At 39.5% G+C, this 20633-nt stretch overlaps 1 protein-coding gene across 2 annotated transcripts in view; it reads left to right on the top strand.

The window, feature by feature from the left end:
- LOC111531403 (Golgi pH regulator) overlaps positions 1 to 20496 on the top strand; it is a 42646-nt gene extending 22150 nt beyond the window's left edge. For both annotated transcript variants that reach the window (XM_023198656.3, XM_023198657.2), the window contains exons 5-11: positions 257 to 366; positions 2596 to 2684; positions 3592 to 3684; positions 15374 to 15469; positions 17936 to 18025; positions 19416 to 19481; positions 19624 to 20496. In XM_023198656.3, the coding sequence (XP_023054424.1) occupies positions 257 to 366; positions 2596 to 2684; positions 3592 to 3684; positions 15374 to 15469; positions 17936 to 18025; positions 19416 to 19481; positions 19624 to 19830 (751 nt within the window). In that variant the 3' untranslated portion in view covers positions 19831 to 20496. The remainder of the gene's footprint in view (positions 1 to 256; positions 367 to 2595; positions 2685 to 3591; positions 3685 to 15373; positions 15470 to 17935; positions 18026 to 19415; positions 19482 to 19623) is intronic.
- Positions 20497 to 20633: the final 137 nt, after the last annotated feature.

The following is a 20633-nucleotide window of genomic DNA, read 5'->3' as shown; positions in this document are numbered from 1 at the left end:
ACCTCCCAGCTTCCAAGTGGCAGAGCCAATCCTCAAATTTATTGCCTAGCCCAAATTCTGTTCTTCACCCAGGCCACATTGCTTCCACATAGTTTCCCTTCAGTTGTAAGTAGTGGAAAAGTAGGACTCCAGAATCAATATCCTTCCAGAAACAGCTCAGTACATGAGAGGCAGTTGTGAGACTGGAAAGTGGATGGGACTAGACTGTGAGAGTCCATGCTTCCTTGCTGAGGCTTTATATTTTCTTTCATTTCAGGATTGCAATGGCACGGAGAACAATGTTCCAGAAAGGGGAAGTGCATAACAAACCATCAGGTTTCTGGGGAATGATAAAAAGTGTTACCACTTCAGCACCAGGAAGTGAAAGTATCCTTTGTCTCTCTACTTGATTCTTTTTCTCAACTCTGGACCAATAGCAAAAGAAAAAAGTAGTATTGAGATAGTCCCTTCTAAGGTACCTGACTGCATCAGAGTCCAAACTCCTAAGAGCTACTAGGCTTAGGAAATACCATGTGTACAGTCATCTTTCCAACACCCGCACAAGATCATAAAATCATTGTCTTTGAGCTGAAGCAGTCCTAAAAAGTCAGTCTTTCCATTTTACAGATGAGAAAATAGACCCAGAGAGGTTAAGTCACACAGTGGTTTGTGGCAAAGCTAGAAACGTAACTGTGATCTCCTCTTCATAGTTCTTTCCACTACACTATTACATTTCTCAACTCTGAAAAACCACCATAAAGCATAATGGCTACCTAAAATAAATGGCTTGTATATGGGATGGTAAAGGCCCATTTCTAAAGTAATTAGTATTCCTAAACAATTTTTAAGTAGCTCTGCTTCTCCAGCAACATTTTGGTTTAAAGAATCAAGGAGAGGCTGGGCGCAGTGGCTCATCCCTGTAATCCCAGCACTTTGCAAGACTGAGGTGGGCAGATCACTTGAACCCAGGAGTTCAAGACGAGCCTGGGCAACATGGCAAAACCTCATCTCTACAAAATATGCAAAAATTAGCCAGGCCTAGTGGCATGTGCCTGTAGTCCCAACTACTACAGGAGGCTGGGGTGGGAGGATTGTTTGAACTTAGGAGGCTGAGGTAACAGTGAGCCCAGATCGTGCCACTGTACTCCTGCCTGGGCAACAGAGCTAGACCCAGTCTCAAACTAAGAAAGAATAAAGGAGATTTGATTAATAGATTAATAAATTGTTCTTTCCTGACTGGTTAGATGTTGAACTACTTCCCAAATTATGTAACCAAATTTCTGTGTGGCTCTGGCACTATTAGGTCAAAACTTTGGGGAACTAAACATGAGATAGCATACTCCTGTTTCCTTCTCTGTCCCAGGGAAATACAAATTCCCTTTTGTCCCAATTACAGAAAGATGTCTATTCTTGCTACAAATTATAATTTATGTCCTGGTGTCAAATGAAGATAAGAATAAGATCAAAGAAAGGCAAGATGATTGTGGAAGAGAAAGAAAAAGGATTAATTTAGATTTATTTAATCAAGAAACTTTTATTTTGTATCTCCTATTTCCAGGCCGAGTGCTAAATAATAAAATGATGACTAGAGTACAGCCTTTCTCCTCAAGGAGCTTACCCTCTAATCATGGGAGAGACAGACATGTAACTAGTTAAACCATATTGTTTGGTGGCCTGAACCGTGCCAGTAGTAGCCTCTGTTTAAGAAGGAACTGAAGGGCACTTACTGATTTGGGTAATAGTGGGAAAAATCAGAGAGGAGAGAGTGTTTGGATTGAAGTATGTGCTTCTATTTTAGAAGGGGCTATATTTACTGTATTTATTACTTGAAAGTTCATAAAAGCCAATAATACGGGTTTGAGCTGTGTTAGTGATGAGTCAACAAACATATCAGGATTATTTAACCTCCCTGAGTCCCTGTTCTGTAAATGAGAGAATAATAACTCTACCTGATTTAGTTATTGGAAAATAACATAGTGTAATGGAAAGAGCAGGCTTTGGAGGAAAAGAGGATCTGACTTTGCATCTCTATCAATTAATCGTGTGACTTTGAGCAGGTTATTTAACTCTCTGAGCTTCACTTATGTGCAAAATGGATAACACCATGGGATAAGACAATCCCATGAAGATAATATATAAAAGAAGATAATGTTTGGAAAGAAGGTAATGTCTGTAAATCCTAGCCTATATTAGAACACAGTAAAGTATTAGTTCCCTTTTCTAACATTATAGTTATTCAGATAATGTAGGACACAGCTATGCTTTATTAGAGGTGTTATTATTATGTAACTATTTACAATCTTGAACATTACATTTGACTTAATCTAACTAGATAAATCAAAAAACAAATGAAACCATCTGTTTGAGCCGCTTGACTTAAGAGAAACTGAGTGGTAATTGTTTGGTGGTGATGCTCTTGATGGAGAAGCTTTTACACACCTGCGTCAGAGGTTGGGAAAGTTGCTCTGAAGTAGCACTGCTGGCTGTGAAACAGGAAATTGAGAACACAGGCAATTCCTGGAATCCACTATGGGAAAAACCAAAAGTATATGCTTTCTCATTGCCATTTCTTGAAATTCCTATGTGATTTAAACCTTGATGCCCATTCTGTATCAGATCTTACTCTTATTCAACAGGAAGTGGATGCTTTGGAAGAACTAAGCAGGCAGCTTTTTCTGGAAACAGCTGATCTGTATGCTACCAAGGTACAGAGCAAGGAAACTGAAGTGTGGTTTTTACCATTATGATTAAAGAGAGAACAAAACTAAATGGCTTTTTAGGTTTCTCTGTGGCCAAGCAAGAGATACCTCACAGCTTCAAATCAGCCAGGAAGCATTAGGGATAAGGGATCTTCACTCTTCATGAAATTGCTCCTATCACTAGCAAAATCCTTAATGGAACACTCTCAATAGTAGCAGTTGTGGGATAGTCAGAAGAGGCTTTTCAACATTTAGGAAGGTGGCATGTACCACCTCCTACTAACCTGGGGTAAAGATGGTAGCTACTTTTATTCCTTTATAAGTTAGTGATATTTTAAGAGCAGTAGACACCTATCTGCCATGGATGGCCTAGCCCTATTTTAAAGGATCCAGATCAGTAAGTGTCAAAACTGCAAGAAGTAACTTTCTTATGTACACCTAAAATAAAATATAATTTAAATATGCAAAATCTGTTACTGAAGATTGCAAACTTTTAATTCTTTTTTAGGATAACTTTACAGGAGTAACCTTATAGGATAGAAGTTAACATAGGCTTTGGAAACATAGACCTGAGCCTACTCACCAGCTGTATGACTTTGAGCAAGTTATCGAACCTCTCAAAGCCTCAATTTTCTCATCTGTAAAATTAAGATAATAGAACATATCTCACAAGAGTTGTATGAAGATTAAGTGGATAATGCATGTAAGATGTTTATTCCAGTCTCTGGCTAAAAGTAAGCATTCAACAAGTGTTGGCCATAACTACTATTATTAGTTTAATATTATTACAGTGTATGGTAAAATTAATTTTTTTTACTTAGCCTGAGCAGTGATTCATAGAGGGAAGAATACTTGTGTTGAATATAAATTTATATTTTGCTGAGAACCATGTTTTGTGTTTGTTTTCCCCCAGGAGAGAATAGAATACTCCAAAACTTTCAAGGGGAAATACTTTAATTTTCTTGGTTACTTTTTCTCTATTTACTGTGTTTGGAAAATTTTCATGGTAAGTATGTTATTTTTAATTGTCAGAATTTAGATGTTTTTTCCTAGTAATGGCAGGGAGATAAGAGTGGATTTGACTGATATATTGAACTAAATTCCAAATGTGATTGAGTCAGCAGAGAGCATGATCTTTCACATCTCTGGGCTTCATTCGTTATCCTCTCTCCTTTTTAGATTACATAGAAAAGGGAGGTTGCATTTTTCTTCGGTCAGAAATTGTTAATAAGGCCTTATTTTATGAAATATCTAAATTGAGGCCGGGCGTGGTGGCTCATGCCTGTAATACCAGCACTTTGGGAGGCCAAGCCAGGCATATCATCTGAGGTCAGGAGTTCAAGAACAGCCTGACCAACATGGTGAAACCCCATCTCTACTGAAAATACAGAAATTAGCCAGGTGTGGTGGTGGACACTGTAACCCCAGCTACTCAGGAGGCTGAGGCAGGAGAATCGCTTGAACCCTAGAGGCGGACATTGCAGTGAGCTAAGATTACACCACTGCACTCCAGCCTGGGGACAGAGTGAGACTCTATCTATCTATCTATCTATCTATAGAGAGAGAGAGAGTAAACAATTCTTACTTTACATTCTCCTTTCTGTGTTACCCATGAGCACATGACTGTATATAACCTCAACTTCTACCTTCAGCTCAGAATTTACTTGTCCTTTTTAATAATGTGTATACCTAAAAAATTAAGTTCACAATAAATTCTAAAATGTATTTCCATAGATAAATTCATTTGCTATACATATAGCTCTAATTCTTTTGTGGTTTTCTCATAATATTTTTTATGTACAGTATTTATCTTTACCTCTGACTCAGGTACTAATGGATTTCAATGTGATTACAGAAAAGGCTGATTTGACTTCCTAGTTTGATGACTTTCCTGCTAGGTTTGTATTTGTGCAAAGAGGAGTTTTGTCAGCTTGTTAGTTAATTTTGATCAATGTAGATGAATGAGGATTTTCATTATATAAAGGATCTAGTGTTTTTGTTTTTTTTTTTTTTTTTTTTTTTTTTTTTTTTGAGACGGAGTCTCGCTCTGTTGCCCGGGCTGGAGTGCAGTGGCCGGATCTCAGCTCACTGCAAGCTCCGCCTCCCGGGTTTACGCCATTCTCCTGCCTCAGCCTCCCAAGTAGCTGGGACTACAGGCGCCCGCCACCTCGCCCAGCTAGCTTTTTGTATTTTTTTTGGTAGAGACGGGGTTTCACCGTATTAGCCAGGGTGATCTCGATCTCCTGACCTTGTGATCCGCCCGTCTCGGCCTCCCAAAGTGCTAGGATTACAGGCTTGAGCCACTGCGCCCGGCCAAATGTCTTCTTTTGAGAATTGTCTGCTCATGTCCTTTGCTTACTTTTTAATGGGGTTGTTTGATTTTTTCTTGTAAATTTGTTTAAGTTCCTTGTAGATTCTGGATATTAGGCCTTTGTCAGATGGATAGATTGCAAAAGTTTTCTCCCATTCTGTAGGTTGTCTGTTCACCCTGATGATAGTTTCTTTAGCTGTGCAGAAGCTCTTCAGTTTAATTAGATCCCATTTGTCAAGTTTTGCTTTTGTGGCAATTGCTTTTGACATTTTTGTCATGAAACCTTTGCCTGTTCCATGTCCTGAATGGTATTGCCTAGATTTTCTTCTAGGGTTTTTATAGTTTTGGGTTTTACATTTACATCTTTAATCCATCTTGAGTTAATTTTTGTGTAAGGTGTAAAGAAGGGTTCCAGTTTCAATTTTCTGCATATGGCTAGCCAGTTTTCCCAGCACCATTTAATAAATAGGGAATCCTTTTCCCATTGCTTGTTTTTGTCAGTTTTGTCAAAGATCAGATGGCTGTAGATGTGTGGTCTTATTTCTGAGTTCTCTATTCTGTTCCATTGGTCTATGTGTCTGTTTTTGTACCGGTACCATGCTGTTTTGGTTACTGTAACCTTGTAGTATAGTTTGAAGTCAGGTAGCGTGATGCCTCCAGCTTTGTTCTTTTTGCTTACAATTGTCTTGACTGTATAGGCTGTTTTTCACTTCCATATTGAATTTTAAAATAGTTTTTTCTAGTTCTGTGAAGAATGTCAATGGTAGTTTAATGGGAATAGCATTGAATTTATAAATTACTTTGGGCAGTATGTCCATTTTCACGATATTGATTCCTCCTATCAGGGAGCATGGAGTGTTTTTCCATTTGTATGTGTCCTCTCTGATTTCCTCGAGCAGTGGTTTGTAGTTCTCCTTGAAGAGGTCCTTCATTCCCCTTGTTAGCTGTGTTCCTAGGTATTGTAATGTCTTTGTAGCAATTGTAAATGGGAGTTCATTCATGATTTGGCTCTTTGCTTGTCTGTTGTTGGTGTACAGGAATGCTTGTGATTTCTGCACATTGACTTTGTATCTTGAGACTTTGCTGAAGTTGCTTATCAGTTTAGGTAGCTTTTGGGCTGAGACAATGGGGTTTTCTAGATAGAAGATTATGTCATATGCAAAAAAAAAAAAATTTGACTTTCTCTCTTCCTATTTGAATACCCTTTATTTCTTTCTCTTGCCTGATTGCCCTGGACAGAACTTCCAATACTATGTTGAATAGGAGTGGGGAGAGAGGGCGTCCTGTCTTGTGCCAGTTTTCAAAGGGAATGCTTCCAGCTTTTGCCCATTCAGTATGATATTGGCTGTGGGTTTGTTATAAATCACTCTTATTATTTTGAAGTATGTTCCATCAATACCTAGTTTATTGAGAGTTTTTAGCATGAAGGGATGTTGAATTTTATCAAAGGCCTTTTCTGTGTCTATTGAGATAATTATGTGGTTTTTGTCATTGGTTCTGTTTATGTGATGGATTACATTTATTGATTCGTGTATATTGAACCAGCGTTGCATCCTGGGGATGAAGCTGACTTGATCATGGTAGATAAGCTTTTTGATGTGCTGCTGAACTTGGTTTGCCAGTATTTTATTGAGGATTTTTACATCAATGTTCTTCAGGGATATTGGCCTGAAGTTTTTTGTTGTTGTTGTTGTATCTCTGCCAGATTTTGGTATCAGGATGATGCTGGCCTCATAAAATGAGTTAGCGAGGAGTCCCTCTTTTTCTGTTGTTTGGAATAGTTGCAGAAGATATGGTATCAGCTCCTCTTTTTATCTCTGAATTCAGCTGTAAATCCATCTGGTCCTGGGCTTTCCTTGGATGGTAGGCTACTTATTACTGCCCCAATTTCAGAACTCGTTGTGGGTCTATTCAGGTATTCAACTTCTTCCTGGTTCAGTCTTGGGAGGATGTATGTGTCCAAGAATTTATCCATTTCTTCTAGATTTTCTAGTTTATTTGCATAGAGATGTTTATAGTATTCTCTGATGGTTATTTGTATTTCTGTGGGATCAGTGGTGATGTCCCCTTTATCATTTTTTATTGTGTCTGTTTGATTCTTCTTTTCTTCTTTATTAGTCTAGTAGTGGTCTATTTTATTAATCTTTCCAAAAAGTGACTCCTGGATTCGTTGATTTTTTTTAAGGGTTTTTCATGTCTCTGTCTCCTGCAGTTCCACTGTGACCTTGGTTATTTCTTATCTTCTGCTAGCTTTGGGGTTTGTTTGCTCTTGGTTCTCTAGTTCTTTTAGTTGTGATGTTAGGGTATTGATTGGACATCTTTCTAGCTTTTTAATGTGGGCATTTAGTGCTATCCATTTCCCTCTTAACACTGCTTTAGCTGTGTCCCAGAGATTCTGGTATGTTGTCTCTTTGTTCTCATAGTGTCACATAACTTCTTGATTTCTGCCTTAATTTCATTATTTACCGAGGAGTCATTCAGGAGCAAGTTGTTCAATTTTCATGTAGTTGTGTAGTTTTTAGTTAGTTTCTTAGTCTTGAGTTCTAATTTGATTGTCCTGTGGTCTGAGAGACTGTTTGATTTCAATTCTTTTGCATTTGCTGAGGAATGTTCTACTTTCAATTATGTCATCAATTTTAGAGTAAGTGCCATGTGGCACCAAGAAGAATGTACATTCTGTTGTTTTTGGGTAGAGAGTTCTGTAGATATCTATCAGGTCCACTTGATCCAGAGCTGAGTTCAAGTCCTAAATATACTTGTTAATTTTCTGTCTCAATGATCTCACATTGACAGTGGGGTGTTAAAGTCTCCCACTATTACTGTATGGGAGTATAAGTCTCTTTGTAGGTCTCTAAGAACTTGTTTTATAGATCTGGGTGCTCCTGTATTGGGTGTATATATATTTAGGATAGTTAGCTCTGGTTGAATTGAACCCTTCAGCATTATATAAAGCCCTTCTTTGTCTTTTTTGATCTTTGTTGGTTTAAAGTCTGTTTTGTCAGAAACTGGGATTGCAACCCCTGCTTTTTTTTTTTTTTTCTTTCCATTTGCTTGGTAAATTTTCCTCCGTCCCTTTATTTTGAGCCTGTGTGTGTCTTTGCAAGTGAGATGGGTCTCCAGAATACAGTACACCAATGGGTCTTGACTCTATCCAATTTGCCATTCTGTGTCTTTTAATTGGGGCATTTAGCCCATTTACATTTAAGGTTAACGTTGTTATGTATGATTTGATCCTGTCATCATGATGCTAGCTGGTTATTTTGCAGACTTGTTATTGTAGTTGCTTCACAGTGTCATTGCTTTGTGTACTTCAATGTGTTTTTGTAGTGGCTGGTAATAGTTTTTCCTTTCCATATTTAGTGCTTCCTTCAGGAGTTCTTGCAAGGTGGTGATAAGTTCCCTCAGCATTTGCTTGTCTGGAAAGGATTTTATTTCGTCTTCACTTATGAAGCTTAGTTTGGTCAGACAGGAAATTATGGGTTGGAAATTCTTTTCTTTAAGAATGTTGAATATTGGCTTCCAGTTTCTTCTGGCTTGTAGGGTTTCCACTGAGAGGACCACTGTTAGTCTGATGGGCTTCCCTTTGTAGGTAACCTGTCCTTTCTCTCTGGCTGCCCTTAACATTTTTTCCTTCATTTTGACCTTGGAGAATCTGATGATTATGTGTCTTGGGGTTGATCTTCTCATGGAGTATTTTACTGAAGTTCTCTGGATTTCTGAATTTGAATGTTGGCCTGTCTTGCTAGGTTGGAGAAGTTCTGGCCTGTCTTGCTAGGTTGGGGAAGTTCTGGATGATATCCTGAAGTATATTTTCCAACTTGAAATTTGGTTCTGTTCTCCCCATCTCTTCTAGGTACCCTTATCAGCCATAGGTTCGGTATTTTTGCATAATCCCATAGTTCTCAGAGGTTTTGTTCATTCCTTTTCACTCATTTTTCTCTAACCTTGTCTGCCTGTCTTATTTCAGCAAGATAGTCGTCAAGCTCTGAGATTCTTTCCTCTGCTTGGTCTCTTCAGCTGTTGATACTTGTGGTTGCATTGTGAATTTCACATTGTGTTTTTCAGCTCCATCAGGTTGTTACAGCTCCTATAATGTTTTATTGTGGTTCTTGGCTTCTTTGCATTGGGTTAGAACATTACTCCTTTTGTTCAGCGAAGTTTGTTACTGTCCACCTTCTAAAGCCTACTTCTGTCAGTTCATCCATCTCAGCCTCAGCCCAGTTCTGTGCCCTTGCTGGAGAGGTATTGTGATCATTTGGAGGAGAAGAGGCACTCTGGCTTTTTGAGTTTTCACCATTTTTGTGTTGATTCTTTCTCGTCATCCTCAGTTTATCTACCTTTGATTTTTTGAGGCTGCTGACCTTTGGATGGGGTTTGTGTGGGGTCTTTTTTTGTTGATGATGTTGTTGCTTTCTGTTTGTTTTTAACAGTCAGGCCCCTCTTCTGTAGGGCTGCTGCCATTTGTTGGGGGTGGAATCCATACCCTACTCACCTGGGTCCCTCTTGCATCTGGAGGTATCACCAGTAGAGGCTGCAGAACAGCAAAGATGGCAGCCGAGTGCTCCTTCCTCTGGGAGGAAGCACTGACCTGATGCCAGCAGGAATGGTCCTGTATAAGGTGTCTGGCGACCCCTGGTTGCGAGGGTCTCACCTAGTAAGGAGGCATGGGCTCAGGGACCGGCTTAAGGAAGCACTCTGACTGCCCCTTGGCAGAGCAGGTGTGCTGCACTGAAGGAAATCCCCCTCCTCTGGACTGCCCAGACTCTTCAGAGGCAGCAGGCAGGAAAGACTAAGCCTGCTGAACCACGAAGACGTTAGCCACCCATACTCCTGGGGGCTTCTTCCCAGAGAGATCAGTTCTGCCCCTAAACCCCTGGAGTTGCTGACATTTCTGCAGGGAGGCCCCGCCTAGTGAGGAGGAATGGATCCAAATCCCACCTGAAGAAGCAGTCGGGCCACAATCTGCCACAGCCACTGTGCTGTGCTGTGTGGGGAATTCCTCCTGGTCCAAACCACATATTCTTCCCAGCACTGGCAGGGAAAAAAGGGCAGACTGGACCCACAGTGATGGCGGCCATCCCGGGAACTTGGTCGTCTTAGGCAATCTCCAATCTGCTGTTGTTGGCTGCAACCTCAGTGGCCACTGAGCATCTGGGCAGCTCTGTGCTAGGGATCCAAGGCCCTGTTGGTGTGGGCTCACGAGGGAATCTCCTGATCCACGGGTTGCACAGATCTGTGGAAGAAGAATGGTTTCCTTAGGCAGGGTGCCACAATCCCTCACCGCCTTCCTTGGTTGGGGGTGGGAACTCCCCTTGCCTTGTGTGGCTCCCAGGTGGGGCTGTTGCACTACCCTGCTTTTCCTCGCTGTCTGTGGGTTGTACCCACCACCTAGTCAGTCCCAATGAGAGAACCTGGTTACCTCCGCCTGAAAGTGCAGCATTCACTTGCTGTTTTCATTCTTGATAGGAGCGGCCAACAGCAGCTCCTTCTAGTTGGCCATCTTGGCCCCTTCCGTGACCTTGCCAGTGTTTTAATTAAGTTGTTCCTTTCCTCTGTTCTTCCTTCCTTCCTTCTTATCCTTTTTCTCCTGTTCCTCCTCCAGTCTTATAAAACCTTCAGTACAAAGTTGAATAGAAGTGGTAGGAATAGTCATCCTACCGTTATTCCTGATCTTAGGGAGATAGCATCCAGTCTCACCATTCATTATGATGTTAGGTTTTCCCTAGATGCCCTTTATCAGGTTAAGGAAGTTCCATTCTAATCATAGTTTATTGAGTGTTGTTAGTCATGAAAAGGTGTTGGATTTTGTTAAATGCCTTTTCTGCATCTATTGAGATGATCAAGGTTTTACTTTTTTAGTCTGCTATAGTTATTTACTTAATTTTTGAATATTAAACCAATCTTGCATTCCTAGAATAAACCTCACTTGGTCATGGTAAATTATCATTTTTCTATTTTGTTAGATTCAATTTGCTAAAATTATGTTAAGAATATTTGCATTGTCTGAGCATGTTGGCTCACACCTGTATTCCCAGTACTTTGGGAGGCTGAAGCAGGAAAACTGCTTGAGGCCAGGAATTCAAGACCAGCCTGGGCAACATAGCAAGACCTCATCTCAGCAAAACAATAAAAATTAACTGAGTGTGGTGGCATTCCTGTGTCCCCAGCTACTCAGGACGCTATGGTGGGAGGATCACTTGAGCCCAGAAGTCCAAGGCTGCAATGAGCTATTATCACACTACTGCACTCCAGCTTGAGTGACAGAGGGAGACTCTTGTCTCAAAAAAAAAAAAATGCCTCCATATGTATGAGGATATTGGACTATAGTTTTCTTTTCTCGTAATGTCTGTATTTGGTTTTGGTGTCAAAGTCATGCTTACTGACCTTAGAGAATGAGTTGAGAAGTACTGCCACATCTTTCAGTTAGTGGAAAAGTTTGTGTGGAGTTGTTATTTCTCCCCTAAATGTGTTATAGAGTTTGTCAATAAAGCTGTCTGGGCCTGTAGTTTTCTTTGCAGGAAGATATTTTTAAGTACTAATCTTTTTTTTTTTATATATAAGATACAGGGTTTATGCAGGTTATCTATTCTTGAGTGAGCTCTTGCAATTTGAGTCTTAAGGAATTTGTCTATTTTTATTGAAGTTGTTTATTGGCATGATATTGCTCATAATATTATCTTACTATCCTTTTAATATCTAGGACCTGTAGAGACTTCTTTTTTTCATATAACAGGTTTATTGAAATATAATTCTCATACAGTACAATATACTCATTTAGTGTACATTGCAGTGGTTCTTAATATAGTCATAGTTTTATAACCATTACCACAATTTTTGAACATTTTTATTAAGCCAAAAAGAAATTCTATACTCATTAGCAGTCATTCCCCATTTCCCTCCAATTCCCACTCCCCCAGCCCTTAGCAACCACTAATCTATTTTCTGTCTCTATAGATTTTCCTATTCTGAATCTTTCATGTAAATGGAATCACATAATTTATATTGTTTTATGATTGGCTTCTCTCATTTAGCATAATGGAGTTTGGGGGGGCTTTTTAAATGTAATTTTAAAATATATATATATTTTTTTCATAGAGACAGGTCTCACTATATTGTCCAGGCTGGTCTTAAACTCCTGGGCTCAAGTGATCCTCTTGCCTCAGCCTCCCAGAGTGCTGAGCTTACAGGCATGAGCCACTGTACCCAGCCCCAGCATAATGTTTTTAAGGTACATCCATGTCATAGTGTCTTTCAGTACTTCATTCCTGGCCAGGCACAGTGGCTGATTCCTGTAATCCCAACACTTTGGGAGGCTGAGGAAGGAGGATCACTTGAGCTCAGGAGTTTGAGACTATCCTGAGAAACAAAGGGAGACCCCATTCTTTACCCTTCCCTCCCCAACACACACACACAATTAATAGGGCATAAAGGCACAAGTCTGTGGCCCCAGCTACTTGGGAGGCTGAGCGGGGAGGATCGCTTGAGCCTAGGAAGTTGAAGCTGCAGTGAGCCGTGATTGTGCCACTGCACACCAGCAGGCAACAGAGCAAGACTGTCTTAAAAAAAAAAAAAAAATCATGATTTTCTACGGCTGAATAATATCTGTTTCATTTTATAGATATACCACATTTTTTGTCCATTTATTAGTTGATGTACATTAGGATTGTTTCCACTTTTGGGCCGTTATCAATAATGCTGATGTGAACATTTGTGTATACGTTTTTTGTTTTTGTTTTGAGACAGAGTCTCACTCTGTTGCCCAGGCTGGAGTGCAGTGGGGTGATCTCAGCTCACTTCAACCTCTGCCTCCTGGGTTCAAGCGATTCTCCTGCCTCAGCCCCCTGAGTAGCTGGGATTACAGGTGCGTACCACCAAGTCTGGCTGATTTTTCTATTTTTAGTAGAGTCGGGGTTTCACCATGTGGCCAGGCTGGTCTCAACTCCTGACCTCAGGTGATCCACCAGCCTCGGCCTCCCAAAGTGGGATTACAGCCATGAACCACCGTGCCCGGCCTCGTGTATAAGTTTTTATGTGATACATGTTTTAATTTCTCTTACATGTATATCTAGGGGTAGAATTGCTGTGTCATATGCTAAGTATATGTTTAACCTTTTAATTTATTTATTTATTGAGACAGAGTCTCGCTCTGTCGCCCAGGCTGTAGTGCAGTGGCACAATCTCAGCTCACTGCAACCTTTGCCTCCCAGGTTCAAGCAGTTCTCCTGCCTCAGCCTCCCAAGGAACTGAGATTACAGACACATGCAACCGCGCCCAGCTAATTTTTTTGTATTTTTAATAGAGACAGGGTTTCACCATATTGGCCAGGCTGGTCTTGAACTCCTAACCTCGTGATCCACCCGCCTCAGCTTCCCAAAGTGCTAGGATTACAGGCATGAGCCACTGCGACCGGCCTATGTTTAACCTTTTAAAGAACTACCAGACTTTTCCAAAACAGCAGCAACAGTTTACATTCCTGTCAGCAGGGGGATGTGTGTTCCTATTTCTCCACATCCTCACCAACTTGTTACTAACTTTTTTATTACAGCCATCCTCATGGGTGTGACAGTGATATCTCTCTTGTTCTTAATATTGGTAACTTGTGACTTCCCTCTTTTGTCTTTATCAGTCTAGTAGAAGTTTATGGATTTTACTGAACTTTTCAAAGAACCAACTTCTGGGTTAGTTTTCTCTCATCTTCTGCTATTTCATTGATTTCTGCTCTGGTCTTTGTTATTTCCTTTCTTCTGCTTATTTTGAGTCTTCTTTTTCTAATTTCGCAAGATGGAAACTAAGATCATTGATTGGAGACCTGTGCTGATACAGGGGTTTTAATGCTATACATTTCTTGCTATGTACTGCTGTACTAGATCTCACAAATTTTAATGAATTGTATTTCTCATTCAATTCAAAATGCTTTCTAATTTCCCTTTGATTTCTTCTTTGATTCATGGATGATTTAGAAGTGTGTTATAAAATATTGAGGATCTTCCAAATATTATTCTCTAATTGATTTCTAATTTAATTTCATGTGGACTAAAAACATGTTTTGTATGATATGAATCTTTTAAATTATTGACTTGTTTTCTGTCCCAGATAGAATATGGTGATAAATGTCCTACATGTATGTGAGTAGAATATGTGAGTAGAATATGTATTCTGCTCTTGTTGGCAGGAGTGTTCTATAAATGTCAATTATGTCAAATTGATTGATGGTATTATTAGAGTTTCTGACTAATTTTATTAATTATTGAGAGAGGGGATCCACCTATTGTTGTGGATTTGTCCATTTCTTTTTTATTTCTATCAGTTTTGCTTTATGTATTTTGAAGCTCCGTCATTAGGTATATAAACATTTAGAATCATTATGTACCCCTTATTGAAATGATCCTGTTATGATTCTGAAATGTCCCTTTTAATACCTGGCAGTATTTTTGCTATGAAGTCTAGTTTGTCTGCCATTAATATAGACATTCTGGCTTTCTTTTAATGATTAGTGTTAGCATAATATATTTTTCCATCCTTTTACTTTTAACCTATTTGTATATTTATTAAAGTGGGCTTTTCGTAAGGAAGATATAGTTGGGTCTTGCATTTTTATCCAATCTAACAATCTCTGCCATTTCGTTGACATGTTTAGACCAAGGATCAGCAATCTATAGCCCACAGGCCAAACCTAACTACTGCCTGCCTTTGGAAATAAAGTTTATTGGAACACAGCCAAGTCCATTCATTTGTGTATTGTCTGTGGCTGCTGTCACACTCCAGTAGCAGAGTTTGCTCACCTATTATGCAGACCATTTACATGTCATGTGATTATTGATGTGGTTGGATTTTTTTTTATGTGGTTGGATTTTAAACTACTGTGTTGCTATTTCTTTTCATTGGTCCCATCTGTTCTTTTCTCCTTTTTTCCTTTTTTTAAACTGCTGTCTTGGGGATTAATTGGGTATTTTTCATTATTCCATTTGATATCGTTTGTTGACTTATTAGCTATAACTCTTTTTTTATTATTGTTTTAGTGTTTGCTGTTAGAGCATTCAGAAAATAACCACAAGGAATGACCCTAGGATGTCTTGATTCTCTTAATCTGACTCAATCTACCAGAATGTTACCTTTCTGGCTCCTGATAAATTAAGGCATAATACCATAGCTTTATTTCCCTTGACTCTTTACAGAAAAGAAAGATGGAGTAAATAGGGACTTTTGTTTGCCTATATATGAGTATCCAAAATAGATTTCCTATATGATTTGGATTAAGAGTAGAACTGCATTGTTAGGAACATTGACCTGTAAGATATAGTGATTAATTCATTAGTTTGAGTCACTTTTTGAAATAGTAAGTGAGTGTTAAGATGCTCCAATGTAAAAATCTGCATCTTTGCAGGCTACCATCAATATTGTTTTTGATCGAGTTGGGAAAACGGATCCTGTCACAAGAGGCATTGAGATCACTGTGAATTATCTGGGAATCCAATTTGATGTGAGTGTTATATCAAGATTCAAGATACTGGTTTGTCATGCTTCTTTCTCTTGTATCTGCTATAACTTATTGTTAAGATTCTAATTTGTATGCTTTAGGTACTTGCTTCTGCTTTTGTTCTTCCCATTCTCCTCTGTATATTTTGACATATTCACATGGAAAATTTTTATATTTTGATGTATTCACATGGAAAATTTGTAAAAGGCCAAGATTCTCTCTCTTAACATGAAGCCAGAAGTAATGACTGATACTTAATATTGTCAGATGCTGACTATTTCTACAGCTGTTCCTCTGCTTCTCTATAGCCAGCTACCAGTTTACCATCTTCTCCCACCAAAGTATTCAAATACTTCCCTCTGATTCTTGATGAGCTCTTCAAACGTACAACTTACCTTTGATGCCCCAGTGGAAAATTAACTACTAATTAGTGTTCCGTGTTAGAGCTGAAACGATTTCTGCTGTAAGAAATGATCTTTATCAATTAATGTGGACCTTGGGCTAAAGATGGTAACTGTCACTTCTGCACAAAGTTGTTTTTTTAAATTGGCTTTTTACTGTTTCATAATACCACTGTCATAAATACACCCTTGTCCTAATTGAAGTTCAGTTTATTTATTCATAAACCAGAGCCAATGACTCAGGCTGAATAGCACTTTAATGGTAAGACCAATGTCATATTCTTTTTTTTTTTTTTTTTGAGACGGAGTCTTGCTCTGTCGCCCAGGCTGGAGTGCAGTGGCCGGATCTCAGCTCACTGCAAGCTCCGCCTCCTGGGTTTATGCCATTCTCCCGCCTCAGCCTCCCAGGTAGCTGGGACTACAGACGCCTGCCACCTCGCCCGGCTAGTTTTTTGTATTTTTTAGTAGAGACGGGGTTTCACAGTGTTAGCCAGGATGGTCTTGATCTCCTGACCTCGTGATCCACCCGTCTCGGCCTCCCAAAGTGCTGGGATTACAGGCTTGAGCCACTGCGCCCGGCCCAATGTCATATTCTTAGTCCCAGTATAGGCCGTTTAGCTGTGCTGTCAACCTAGACGCAGAGTGCATGCTACCCCCAGCCATCCATCCCAGCCAGACATGCCCCTGATCTCAAAAGGACTTGGATAAAATGAAAATGAACCAGAGCAAACTGAGCCCCAATCCTTGAGAAACAGTTCAATGTACATGTTTCTTGATGCTAGATCAATAGTATATCCTCTTTGAGTGTGAAGGAGCATGGTATCTTTTATTCAAGTAGTATATAAATTATATTAAGTATGCTTTACAGGCCAGGCACTACTGTGGCTCACATCTGTAGTCCCAGCACTTTGAGAGGCCGAGACAGATCACTTGAGTCCAGGAGTTCAAGACCAGCCTGGGCAACATGGTGAAACCCCATCTCTAGAAAAAATATAAAAATTAGTTGGATATGATGGCATGCACCTGTAGTCCCAGCTACGCAGGAGGCTGAAGCAGGAGGATCACTTGAGCCGGGGAGGCAGAAGTTGCAGTGAGCTGAGATAGTGCCACTGCACTCTATTGTGGGCGATAGAGTGAGACCCCTGTCTCAAAAAACAACAAAAAGTATGCTTTGCTATTGTTGCATTTGTGTTTTCTTAAGTGTTTTACTGGGCTGAATTTTTAGCAATGCTTCTCCTTTTCTGTACTTTCTGAGGATACTTAGATGGTCATGTATATATTCCATCTATAATTCATCTGTTTATGCCATATTTTGTAATTCTGAATAACGAATCTTTTAGATGTTAGTAATAGCAGCTCCCTTGCAGATACTTTTCAGAACTGAATCAAACACAGAGTCCCAAAACTCCTTCTCACTATGAAGCAATGCAGGAGGAGAAAAAAGTATCATGTGGTTCCAGTGAAGTTCAGCTATTTCCTAGAATTTAGCTGAGAATGTCTATATATTCCTTTATTATAAAAAGAAAGATTTCTTGAAGTTTTGGTGGTTAGGGAACTATTATTCATAGAGACTGAAAATAGTCAAGCTATTATTTAGTTTCTTTTTAATTCCTGCTTTTAATTTATCACAGTAAAACTGTATCATTAGTTCTGTTTCTTCTGATTTATTGTTATTTTTATCACTCTTCAGTACTTGCTGCCAGGCATGGTGACTCATGCCTGTAATACCAACACTTTGGGAGGCTGATATGGGAGTATTGCTTGAGCCCGGGAGTTTGAGACTAGCCTGGACTACATAGCAAGACCCTGGCTCTAAAAAAAAAAAATTTTTTTAATTTTAAGGTTTAATTAAGTCTGCTAATTAAGATATCTACTGCAGTCTTTCTGTAGTTGTTTTATTTGCCACTTACTTGCTTTCCTCTCTCCCTTAAGAAAAAAAAATCAGGTAGGGTCTAACGAAGTTCCTTCTCACAGTCACGTAAATGATCAGGATATAGCTTTTACTTAGCCTTTACATCTCTCTGAACAGAGGTTTAGCAGCTGTTTTTTCTTCCTGTTATGGTGGCAGGTGAAGTTTTGGTCCCAACACATTTCCTTCATTCTTGTTGGAATAATCATCGTTACATCTATCAGAGGACTGCTGATCACTCTTACCAAGGTATGTTTTATCACAGTGTTAAAAAGTACTGTTTATCATTTGTTTAATGTGGTACCAGCTGGGTGTGGTGGCTCATGCCCGTAATCCCAACACTTTGGGAGGCTGAGGTGGGAGGATCATGAGGTCAGGAGATGGAGACCATCCTGGCCAACATGGTGAAACCCCATCTCTACTAAAAATACAACAAATTAGCTGGGTGTGGTGGCACGTGCCTGTGGTCCCAGCTACTCAGGAGGCTGAGACAGGAGAATTACTTGAACTTGGGGGGCAGGGATTGCAGTGAGCCAAGATTGCACCACTGCACTCCAGCCTGGTGACAGAGCAAGACTCCGTCTCAAAAAAAAAAAAAAAAGTGGTACCATGAGATAATTTTACCTAATTAAGAATTCTGCCTCCTGAGACTTTAAACAGTCCCAAGGATTTAAAAGACATAAAACCGAATTTTTAAAAAGTTAAACTACTACATAAATTGATGGCAATATATTTATATCATATACCAATTATAGATAAGTACATTCACTAAAGGTAATAGAGAAAGATATGGTTCTGTTTTGTTCACTGATATGTTATCAGTATCTAGAACAGAACCTAGCACATGGTAGGCAGATATTCAGCAGATATTTGAGACTGGAAGAATAATTGTGAGAATCACTTGTAGAGAAGATATGGAAGTAGGGGGACAGAATATAGCAAGTCCTCAATGTCATCAATAAGTTCTTGGAAACAGCGGCTTTAAGTAAAACTATATACCAAGTCCTCAAAAAAATGTTTCATTCAACATTTCATTATAATGCTGATGAGAAAAATGTAGTTTTGTTATACATCATTTCACTTAAAATCTCGGTTTCCAAGATCCTATAAATGGCATTAAGTAAGGACCTACTGAATTCAACTATTTTCTAATCAATGTAGGAAGACTTCACAGAGGTGGAAAGTGAGTCCTCTCTGGTAGGAAAGGTAGGGATTTAAAATCCAGGAGCTTCTGAATGAAAGAAGGGGTTGGGACGGGAAGGGATCTGCAGGCATCTAGCAGAGTTTAAAGAGTGCAGGAGCCTAGTAACAATTACAAACACTCGCTGGGAGTGGGCTGGAGTGATCTGACTTAATGTTTATAGTGATGTTAAGTCACATGTGTCACATAGTTTCTGAAGTGTGATAGCAATAGGAATCCTTTCATATGTTATGTAAAGAAGTTACCTCCGGGGTAACTGTAACTTTTTCTGCAGTCTATTTTAAGTCTCTTCTTTATAGGCTTAATCATATGAATTGTTCTATACAGGATTGTGGCATCGAAGAGACACTTTTAATCAAATGTTAACCATATTTCTTATTGTTCATGACACAGGAATCTAACAGTACTGCATAAATTTATCTCCCTCTTTCTTGACAGTTCTTTTATGCTATCTCTAGCAGTAAGTCCTCCAATGTCATTGTCCTGCTATTAGCACAGATAATGGTAAGTTTATTGAGTTACCTTTATGTTTACAGCTGTAAAATATCAGAAATGTGCTTGATACTTTTAAGAATTTTATAATTTCCTTTGTCCTGTTCCTCACTACATTCAGAGTCACTTCTGGATTAATTCATTTGACTTACAGGGCATGTACTTTGTCTCCTCTGTGCTGCTGATCCGAATGAGTATGCCTCTAGAATACCGCACCATAATCACTGAAGTCCTTGGAGAACTGCAGTTCAACTTCTATCACCGTTGGTTTGATGTGATCTTCCTGGTCAGCGCTCTCTCTAGCATACTTTTCCTCTATTTGGCTCACAAACAGGCACCAGAGAAGCATATGGCACCTTGAACTTAAGCCTACTACAGACTATTAGAGGCCAGTGGTTTCAAAATTTAGATCTAAGAGGGGGAAAAAATGGAAACAGGGCCTGACATTTTATAAACAACAAAATGCTGTGGTAGCATTTTTCACCTCATAGCATACTGTTTCCCCGTCGGGTGATACTATGACCATGAGTAGCATCAGCCAGAACATGAGAGGGAGAAGTAACTCAAGACAGTACTCAGCAGAGAGTGTCCCGTGTGCATTTGAGGCTGGTGCAAAGGCAGAGAGGAGCCAAGAAACTAAAGGGGAAAAATACACTGGAACTCTGGGGCAAGAGATAGGTAGCTGGGCCAAACACATAGGATTTCCGTTTTAAGGTTCACATGGAGAAGGTTATAGCTTTCCCTTGAGATTGACTCATTAAAATCAGAGATTGTAACACTTTGGCCTTAGGTTCCTTTCATCAAGCAAAGCTTGGTGTTGTGCTTGTGTGATCTGACATGAGTTAGCATCCCACACCTCCTCATCTGAGCCTACCCCATTAAAATAACCAAGAGGTTATCTATTCTTTTCCGGGAAAGGGGTAGTGTGCACCTGAAATAGATTCTACCAAAAGAGAGATTTCAGGTATGTCATTTTTTCTTGATTTCCTGTCAACTTAGTATTATACACCCTACTTTCAATTCAGTAGTGATGTTTCCTTTTTTTTTCTATCTGCCCCTCACACTGTGGGGTGAAACCATGAATAACTTTAACTGGGGGAGTAAGTCACTTGTGAAAGGGAAATGTTGAAAAATTTTTAGAACATTCAGACATGCAATTTAAGA

This window comes from Piliocolobus tephrosceles, chromosome 1 (assembly GCF_002776525.5).
Source record: "Piliocolobus tephrosceles isolate RC106 chromosome 1, ASM277652v3, whole genome shotgun sequence".
NCBI classification, from domain to species: Eukaryota; Metazoa; Chordata; class Mammalia; order Primates; family Cercopithecidae; genus Piliocolobus; species Piliocolobus tephrosceles.
Note: the sequence above shows the minus strand (reverse complement) of the source record. Positions and strands in the feature narration are given on the sequence as shown.